At 36.9% G+C, this 10,640-nt stretch overlaps 1 protein-coding gene across 1 annotated transcript in view; it reads right to left on the bottom strand.

Moving 5' to 3' along the window:
• LOC116866313 (lymphoid-restricted membrane protein) overlaps positions 1-9,822 on the bottom strand; it is a 74,395-nt gene extending 64,573 nt beyond the window's left edge. Inside the window, exon 1 of the mRNA XM_032855254.1 lies at positions 8,969-9,822. Within this exon, the coding sequence (XP_032711145.1) occupies positions 8,969-9,560 (592 nt within the window). The 5' untranslated portion in view covers positions 9,561-9,822. The remainder of the gene's footprint in view (positions 1-8,968) is intronic.
• Positions 9,823-10,640: the final 818 nt, after the last annotated feature.

The following is a 10,640-nucleotide window of genomic DNA, read 5'->3' on the forward strand; positions in this document are numbered from 1 at the left end:
CTCCATCTTATCAGAAGTTTGCATATCCAGGCGTTTTCTGTGCTATAACTGATTACTTTGTTTTAATTTTTACAAAACATATTTCAATAGCGGCCCCCAAGACTGGTTATTTGACTTGACAATCCAAGCAAAAAACGGGTCTTGAAAATCTATTACTCATTTTTCTGTATAGTTTATAAGTTTTGTTAAAGGAGAATAGATTACAGAGAAGGCAGTTTTTGCGCTATAATACTAAAAGCATTCTATGAGAAAGTAACTAGTACAACACGAATAGAAATATCTTAAAGAAAAATAGAGGGAGTGGAAAAACTAGCTATGCAGAAAACTTGTCATCTTACATTGTTTTGCTTTTCAATGCCCATCATGTACAGGATTCTGTGATCAATCCCCGAAATAGAGTTCACAAAATCTGAATTAAAATTGGTCTGCAAAATACATTCTCCCCTGGCCTACCTTATTGGCTCTACAACGGAGCCTACACTTTCTTACGTTTTACACCTGCGCGCACACGTGCACGCGCGCGCGCACACACACACACACACACACACACACAGTTAAAATGGTAGTCTTTAGGAAGGCATCTGGGAACCACATGAATCTTAACTCCCTTACATCTATGTATTTCCATTGTGATGTTCTAATTTGCCCTAGAGAAAAAGTCTGTTTTCAGATCTGTAAAGAAATATCAATGATTATGATTATAAATACAGCCTGGAATTTCTATCAGGTTTTTAACTAAAAGCATAGAAAATACATTGCACATGTAAGACTTTCTTTTAAGGAAAAAAAAAAAGGGTGAGTCTTGCTAGAAGGTGGCAGAGTAGGATCCTGAGCTCGCTTCCTCCCACAGACTCACCAAGGCAACAATTACAGTTGACCCTTGAACAACATAGGTTTGAACTGCATGGGTCCACTTCTATATGGTTTTTTAAAAATAGATGTGGTACGATACCATAAATGTCTCTTTCTTGTGATATCCTTAATAACGTTTTCTCTAGGTTATTTTATTGAAAGACTACAGTATATGATACATACAACATACAAAATATGCATTAATCATCTATTTACATTATTGTTAATGACCTGATACTGGCAGAGATCTTCCATAGCTAAAAGCATAAAGAGAAGGTCACATTAAGAGGGGGAAGAGAGGGGCGCCTGGGTGGCTCAGTGGGTTAAAGCCTCTGTCTTCGGCTCAGGTCATGATCCCTGGGTCCTGGGATCTTGGGCTCTCTGCTCAGCGGGGAGCCTGCTTTCTCCTCTCTCTGCCTGCCTCTCTGCCTACTTGTGATCTCTCTGTCAAATAAATAAAATCTTAAAAAAAAAAAAAAAAAAAAGAGGGGGAAGAGAGGAGAGACGCAGTCGACAACCAAACCTTTGGTGTGGGAACCCATATGGTGAAAGCAAGCCCCTATCATCAGGCTTTGAAAATCATCAGAACTTAACTCTGACGATCATAGAGGGTTACAGGAAACCAAATCTCTGCTCTTAAAGGGCCAGTACACTGCATCAGTTGGCCCAAGGCTCATCAGTTTGAAAAGTGTTTGGGATATACATGAAGGAGTACTAATTTTAGGACATGTGTCAATGGGTCAGGGACCTACAGGAGCTTTCTCTGGGATGAGGTGCATCCTTTCAGCTTAGCTAGTCTGACACTTGCAGATACCAGTTCTGACACTCTCCATTTACCTTGCTAGCTCCACTTGCGTCATGCAGGTATTCTTCTGCAGAATTGCCCCAGCAGGTGCCTCCCCAAATCAGCTCTGGACCCACCACACTGGAGGTGGGCGGGGCAGTCTCCATTGGAACCTGTGTCTCTCCAGAGCAACTACTGCCCTATCATACCGAGCAGGACTAGAGCCCCTCCAGAGCTACTTCTGGCCCCAAGAGTGGGGGAACTAGCTCCATCTACCAGCATACTGACAGTAATGATAGCTAGGCCTACCACTCAACCTTGCCAGAAGCTAGCCCAATCCACTAGTGCAACCTCAATAGCTGCAATGAAGACCCCATTCAGCTGCATCAGGAGTTAAACACACCCAACAGCATTCCTACAGTGACAGTAGCTAGGCCTCTCAGTCAGTTGTACCACAGGCAAAAAATGCTCATCAATGCACCTGCAGCAAAGTTGGACACCATAGACAACCAGCCTGAGGACTAACTGTGCCCATGAGCACATGTGCAGCAGCTGCAGCCAGGCCATCCATTCAGCTGGGCTGGGAGCAAGCCCTGAAGCCATACTTCGCAGACAGCTGGGCTAAGGGCTGGCCCTTCCCACCAGAGGACCAGTAGCAGTCATGACCCAGTCAAAAGAGGAATGCACACATAGTCCACACAAGGGGTGCCTCTGGACATTTGGACATTGCTACTGGGCCTCACAGGACATGTTCTACATAAGACCCCTACTTGCAAGACTAGAAGATAGCTGACCTACCTAATACATAGTAATGAATAGAGTGAGGCAAAATGAAGGGACAGAGGAATACGAACCATATGAAAGCAGACAAACCCCCAGAAAAAGAGCTAAATGAATTGGAAATAACCAATCTACCTGATAAAGAGTTCAAAGTTACAGTCATTAGATGCTCACCAGACTTGATGAATTCAGTGAGAACTTCAACAAAGAGATAGAAAATATAAAAAAGAACTAGTGGGGCACCTGGGTGACTCAGTGGGTTAAGCCTCTGCCTTCGGCTCAGGTCATGATCCCAGGGTCTTGGGATCGAGCCCCATATTGGGCTCTCTGCTCAGCGGGGAGCCTGATTCCCCCTCTCTCTCTGCCTGCCTCTCTGCCTACTTGTGATCTCTGTCAAATAAATAAATAAATAAATAAAAATCTTTTAAAAAAATAAATAAAAATAAAAAAAGAACTAGTAAGAGCTTAAGAATATAATAACAGATATGAAAAATACACTAGAAGGAATCAACAGCAGATTTGATGATGCAAAAGAATAGATCAGTGATCTGGAAGATAAGGTAGTGAAAAGCACCTAAGCTGAAAAGAAAAAAGAACTCCAAAAAATGAGGACAGGTTAAGGAAGTTCTTAGAAAACAGCAAGCATAACAACATACACATTATAGGGATTCCAGAAGGAGAAGAGAGAAGGGGGCAGAAAACATATTAGAGGAAATAAGAGTTGGACATTTCCCTCTCCTAAGGAAGGACACAGACATCCACGTTCAGGAAGCAGAGAAAGCCCCAAATAAGAAGCCCAAGAAGACTGACAAGACACATAATAATTAAATAGCAAAAATTAGAGATAAAGAGAAAATCTGAAAAGCTGCAAGAGAAGATCTAACAAGTACAAGGGAAAACCCATGGGGCTATCAGCTGATTTTTCAGCAGAAACACTGCAGGCCAAAAGAGAGTGGCACCATATAATTGAAGTGCTGAAAGAAGTTAAAAATACAGCCAAGAATACTCTACATGGCGAGGTTATCGTTCAGGATTGAAAGTTTCCAGACAAACAAAAGTTAAAGGAGTTCCTCACTACTAAGCCTATCCTTATAAGAAATGTTAAAGGGACTTCAAATGGAAAAGAAAAGGTCATAACTATATATAAATTATAGAAGGAAAAATTTTACTGGTAAAAGCAAATATAGAGTGAAGATACTAGATCATTTATAAAGCTAGTAGAAAGGTTAAAAGAGAAAAGTGGTAAAATCAGTTATACCTACAAAAATTAGTGAAGAAATACCCAATATAATGAGATGTAAAATATGACATCATATATATAAAATGTGGGAGGGAGGGGAGTAAAACTGTGGTTCTTTTAGAATGTGTTTGAACTTGAGTGACCATCAACTTAACAGACGACTATATACATAGAGGTTATATACGAACCTCATGGTAACCACAAACCAAAAACCTATAATAGATACACAAAAATAAAGAGAAAGAAATCCAAGCACACTAAAGTAATTCTCTTCCCTGTGAAAGATGACTAAGGGGAAAGGAACAGAGAATAACTACAAAAACCATCAGAAAATGATAAACACAATGGCAGTAAGTACATACCTATCAATAATTACTTTAAAAGTAAACTGATTAAGTGCTCCAATCAAAAGACATAGGGTGAGTGAATAGATAAAAACAAGACTCATCTATATGCTGTCTACAAGACATCCTAAACTAAAATGATAAAGACTGAAAGTGAAAGGGTAGAAATAGAAATTTCATGCAAATAGAAAAAAAAAAAAAACCTGGGGTAGCAATACTTAGACAAAATACACTTTAAAACAGATTGAAACAAAAAATAATCACGGCCATTTACATAATGATAAAAGGATCAATTTAACAAGAGGATATAACAATTGTAAATATCTATGCACCCAACACAGGGCACCTAAATACAAAAAGCAACTATTAACAAACATGAAGAAAGAAATGGGACAGTAATACAGTAAAAGTAGGAGACTTTAGCACACATTAATAGAAAGATCATCCAGACAGAAAGTTAATAAGGAAATAGTGGCTTTAAATGACACATTATAGCAGATGGACTTAACAGATACAGAATATTCCATTCAAAAACAAAATACACATTCAAGTGCACATGGAATATTTTCCAAAATAGATGTCATTAGGCCACAAAATAAGTACCAGTAAATTTAAGAAGACTGTACATCATACCAAACATCTTTTTCAACCATAGTACTATGAAACTGTAAATCAATTATAAGAAAAAAAAACTGGAAAAAACACAAAAACACTTGGAGGCTAAACAGCATATTAGTATACAACTTAAGGGTCACTGAGGAAGTCAAAGAAGAAATCAAGGAATACTTGGAGAAAAATGAAATTGGAAAATACAAAATCTTTGTTCAAAATCTTTGAGACTTAGCAAAAACAGTTTTAAGAAGGAAGTTTTATAGCAAGATGGGCTTACTTCAAGAAACAAGAAAAATATCGAGTAAACGATCTAACTTTAGGGCCACCTGGGTGGCTCAGTGGGTTAAAGCTTCTGCCTTCAGCTCAGAACATGATCCCAGGGTCCTGGGATCCAGCCCCGCATCGGGCTCTCTGCTCTGCAGGGAGCCTGCTTTCTCTGCTGTGCCTGCCTCTCTGCTTACTCATGATCTCTGTCAAATAAATAAAATATTTAAAAACAAAACAATCTAACTTTACACCTAATGGAATTAGAGGCAAAAAAACGTTAAGTCCAAAAATGGCAGAAGGAAATAGAAGTAGAGGAACAGGAAAAATAAATGAAATAGAAACTGGAAAAAAAAATAGAAAAGATAAATGAAACTAAGAGCTGGGTTCTTTGAAAAAATAAGCAAAACTGATAAGCTTTTAGCCAGACTTATTAAAAAAAAAAAAAGCCAAGACAGATTAGAAATGAAACAGAAGTTACAACTGATATCACAGAAATACAAAGGATTATAAAAGACTACAAGATGTTGTATACCAACAAATTAGATAAAGAAAATAAAAATTAAAAAAAAAAAACAGATAAATTCCTAGAAACATACAATCTCCCAAAACTGAATCAGGAAGAAACAGAAAATCTGAACAGACCACTTACTAGTAATGAAATTGAAGCAGTAATAGAAAACTCCCAACAAACAGAAGTCCAGGAGCAGATGGCTTCACGGTTGAGTTCTATCAAACATTTAAAGAGTTAATACCTATTCTTCTCAACTATCCAAAGAATAGAAGAGAAAGGAAAGCTTCCAGTTCATGCTATGAGGACTGCATTACCCTAACACCAAAATCAGACAGACACTACAAAAAAGGAAACCACAGACTAGTATTTCTGATGAACATAAATGTAAAAATCCTCAACAAGATATTACCAAATTGATCTCAATAGTACATTAAAGGATCATTCACATAATCAAGTGGAATTTAGCTCATTGATGCAAGGATGATTCTATACATATCAATCAATCCATGTGATACACCACATTAACAAAATTAAGGATTAAAACCATATGATTATCTCAATAGATGCAAGAAAAGCATTTGACAAAGTACAATATTATTCATGATTTAAAAAAAAAAAAGTCTCAACAAAGTAGGTTTAGAGGGAGCATATCTCAATATAACGGAGGCCTTCTGTGAAAAACCCAAAGCTAACATCACAGGCAATCATGAAAAACTGAAAGCTTTTCCTCTAAGATCAGGTACAAGACAAGGGTGTCTACTCTCATCAATTTTATTCAATATAGAACTGGAAGTCCTAGCCACAGTCATCAGATAAGAAATAAAAGTCAGCCAGATTGGTAAGGAAGAAGTAAAACTGTCACTATTTCTAGAGGACGTCATATTATACATAGAAAACCCTAAGGACTACAGCAAAAACTCTTAGAAGTAGAAATGAATTCAGGGAAGTCTCAGGATACAAAATCAATATACAGAAATCTGTTGCATTTCTACGCACCAATAACAAAATAACAGAGAAATTAAGAAAACAATCCAACTTACAAATGTATCAAAAAGAATAATTTCCCTAGGAATAAAATTAAAGAGGTAGCATACCTGTAGTCTGAAAATTATAAGATATGGAGGAAAGAAATTAAAAACAATACCACAAAAGGGAAAGACATATCATCCTCATGGGTTTTAAGAGTTAATATTGTTAAAATATCCATACTATTCAATGCAATCCATAAACTTAGAGTGATCTCTATTAAGATATTACTACTTGTAAGGATAGCTAAAATTGACAACACAAGAAACAACAGGTGTGGTGAGGATGCAGAGAAAGGGGAACCTCTTGCACTATTAGTGGGAATGTCAACTGCTGCAGCCACTCTGGAGAATAGAATGGAGTTTCCTCAAATTGTTAAAAATAGAACTACTCTACGACCCAGGAATTGCATTACTAAGTATTTACCCAAAGGATACAAAAATACAGATTCGAAAGGATACATGCATCCTGATGTTTATGGCAGCATATCAATAACAGTCAAACTACAGAAAGAGCCCAAATGTCCATCAACTATTGAATGGATAAAGAACATGTGGTATATTTATATACAACACAATATTATTCAGCCATCAAAAAGAATGAGCTCTTGCCATTTGCAACAACATAGATGGAGCTAGAGTATATTATGCTAAGTGAAGTAAGCCAGACAGAGAAAGACAAATACCGTATGCTCTCACTCATAGGTGGAATTTAAGAAAGAAAACAGAGGATCATATGGGAAGGGGAAAAAATAAGGAGAGAGGGAAATAAGCCATAAGAGATTGTTAGCTATAGAGAACAAACTGAGGGTTGACGGGGGGAAGTTGTGTAGGGGGTGGGCTAGATGGGTGATGAATATTAAGGAGGGCACCTGTTACGATGAGCACTGGGTGTTGTAAGTGAAGAATCACTGAATTCTACGCAAGAAACAATACTGCACTATTTGTTACCTACCTAAAATTTTTGAGAAGTTTTTTTTTTTCAAAGAACTAGACTACTAAAATTTATATGGAACCACAAAAGATCTCAAGTAGTAGCCAATGTTATCTTGAAAAAGAACAAAAAAACTGAAGACATTACAATCTCAGATTTCAAGTTATATTACAAAGCTGTAGTAATCAAAACAGTATGGTAATGGCACATAAATCAATAGAATAGAAAGCCCAGAAATAAACCCATACTTACATTGTCAATTAGTCTATGACAAAGGAGACATGAATGTATAATAGAGAAAAGATAGTCTATTCAATAAATAATACTGGGGAAACTGGACAACTACATGGAAAAGAATGGAACTAGGCGAACTCCTTATATCATACACTAAAATGAACTTAAAATGGATTAAATATCAAAACATAAAGGCTAAAACCATAAAACTCCTGAAAGAAAACAGGCAGTAAACTCTTGGAAATTGACCTTAGCAATATTTTTCTGAATCATTCTCCTCAGTATATGGAAACAAAGGGAAAAAAGTATTGGGACCATATCAAACTAAAAAGCTTTTGCACAGCTTAGAAAACTATCAATAAAATGAAAAGGCAATGAACTGAATGGGAGAAGATATTTGTAAATGATATATCCAGTAAGAAGATAATATCCAAAATATATAAATAACAAACAACTCAACTCTAAAAAACCAAATAACCCAATTAAAAAATTGGGAGATGAACGAATAGACATTTTCCCCAAAGACATACTGATGGTCAACAGACACAGGAAAAGATGCCTGACCTCACTAACCATCAGGGATACATAAATCAGAACCACCATGAAATATCACCTCACACCAGTCAGTATTGAAAAGTCAAGAATAACCACTGTTGGTAAGGATATGGAGAAAAGAGAGCCCTTATAAACTATTGGTGGGATAGTAAACTGATCTAAATGTCTACTGATAAATGGATAAAGGAGAATTGGCATATGAACCCAGTGGAATATCACTCAGCCATAAAAAAGAATAAAATCTTGCCATTCAGGATAACATGGATAGACCTAGAGGGCATTATGCTAAGTGAAATAAATCAGACAAAGACAACATATACTTTATGTGTGGATCTAAGAAACAAAATAAAACAAAAAGAAATTAGACTAAAAAAGTACAGAGAACAAATTGATGATTGCCAGAGGGGAGGTAGGTGACAGGATAGGTGAAGTGGATTAAGAGGTACAAACTTTCAGTTATAAAATAAATAAATCTTGAGGATGAAAAGTACAACATAGGGAATATAGTCAATAATATTGTAAATATTGACAGACATTAAATACATTTACCATGGTGAGCACTTAATAAAGTATGTAACTGTTGAATCATTACATTGTACACGTGAAATTAACAGGTCAACTATACATCTATTAAAATTTTTAAAAATAATTTAAAAAAATAAATTTTTGAAAGAGAGAAAGAAGCTTACTTAAAAAGGGAAAGATGATGATTTCATCCAAATTTTAATCATGTGGATTGGGTTTTTTTTTTTTTTTTTAACTCGGGTATTCAGGAAGTGATATGCTTATTCCTTTATTGGAAGAACAAACATTAAAAAATTAATATTTACCAGCTTCATTTAGAGATAATTTTTTCACCACTGATTCCTGAGGAGTAAGACATTCAGAGTTTTTATCAGAGGTTGAATCAAAGTCAAGTGTTAAGGCATTAAAATGATTTTCACAATGGTTATTCAAATCCTTGGTAGAGAAGTGCTCCCCCTTCCTGGTCTGTGATGCCCAGGATGAAGAATTCTGACAGCTCTCAGGTCTTGGCCTTGAGAGGTGTTCAGAACTTGTGAGAAGAACAGGATATGTGGCATTCTCGGGAGAGCGGAGATGAGAAATGGATGGGGTTCTTGGAGACCTTACTTGAGGAGATGGAATGATGGCATCGTCTCTCGTGGTACTTGAGAAGAAAGTGTTGGGCGAGGGAATAGGAGTGGTCGCCATGTTCTTCAGAACCTCTTCAATATCTTTCTCGGTGTTAATCTGCGGACTATCAAAACTGCTTGACTGGTATTTGAGAATCTGTCGAACTGGATCTGAAGTGTCTTCTCTCTTTTGGATGGCTCTGATTTTTCTACAGATGCTTTCCACTGGGTTATGCCGCTTGTCAGTGACCTTCCTCACAGCGGCCATTGTTGATCTTCCTCCAATCATGCAGGTGAAGTGGCTAAAGTGCAGGCAGAAGTAGACATGTTGTTGTTTTTCTTTAAGTTAGTACTGTCCCGACAATAATCTAGCAATGCTATTTAGTCCTAAATCAGCTGTGGAGGGATTAAGAGGTCTTTAAACAATTGGTTTAAACAACTTTCCATGTGTTTAATTGGCACTCGAATTTCCTGAAAATAACCACAGCTAACACAAAGTATGTGCCATGTGCTAGGCATGGTACTATATTCTTTATATGTATCAACTCATTTCATTCTCAAAACCCTATGAAGTAGACATTACTATTATCTCCATTTCCAGGTAAAGAGAAAATAAGACACACCCAAAGTCACCCCAGATAAGTGCTGGAGCCGGATTTGATCCCAGCAGTCCCACTCCAGAGGCTGGACTCCTAACCATACTGCTTTTCATTTATAATAATAGGTCACATATGATGGTGATGGTGAAGTTGCTTACAGTTCCTGTTGGAGTACTGTTCTGGTTCTCATCTAATGAGAATTTACTCTATATGCCCTGTGGAAAGAAGTCCAAAATTTTGCCTAGGCAAAGAGTTACAGTAGTTTGAATAGTTACAAATAGCTAGAGAGTTAGAGTTCGAAAGTGATGATTTTTAGGACCTTAAGATTTCCATTCATAGATCTTTCTTGAAAAATCCCCTCATAGAAAATGAACAAAAGGAAGAGAAATTTTAGAAGAACTATAATTGGAAGGGGTATTTGGAAAGACTGGTATTTAGAAGAAGACACTCAAAAATCCTCACAATCTGGCTTCAATTTACTTCAAGAGGACAGCTCCAGTCAATGATGCTCCTACCAACAGAATCCTTTACTAATCAGTCATGATCATAACCTTTGTGTTGCCACTTGACAATACCCTCCTCTCCATATACTCAAGGGTTGTTTTTCAACGCCAAGCCTAAAACACATTCCTCTATGGCAATTCTGGAATTGGTGTATACTCTTTGGAATCTATTCTTTCTGTTCTCTCCTAGGCTTTGTAACTGCACCGCATGTTTGCCATTTAAACTTGGACTTCTATCCTTTGATTGTTTAAACTGTGTATGCATGT

Source organism: Lontra canadensis, unplaced genomic scaffold (assembly GCF_010015895.1).
Source record: "Lontra canadensis isolate GAN:19392208 unplaced genomic scaffold, GSC_riverotter_1.0 scaffold9, whole genome shotgun sequence".
Classification (NCBI taxonomy): Eukaryota; Metazoa; Chordata; class Mammalia; order Carnivora; family Mustelidae; genus Lontra; species Lontra canadensis.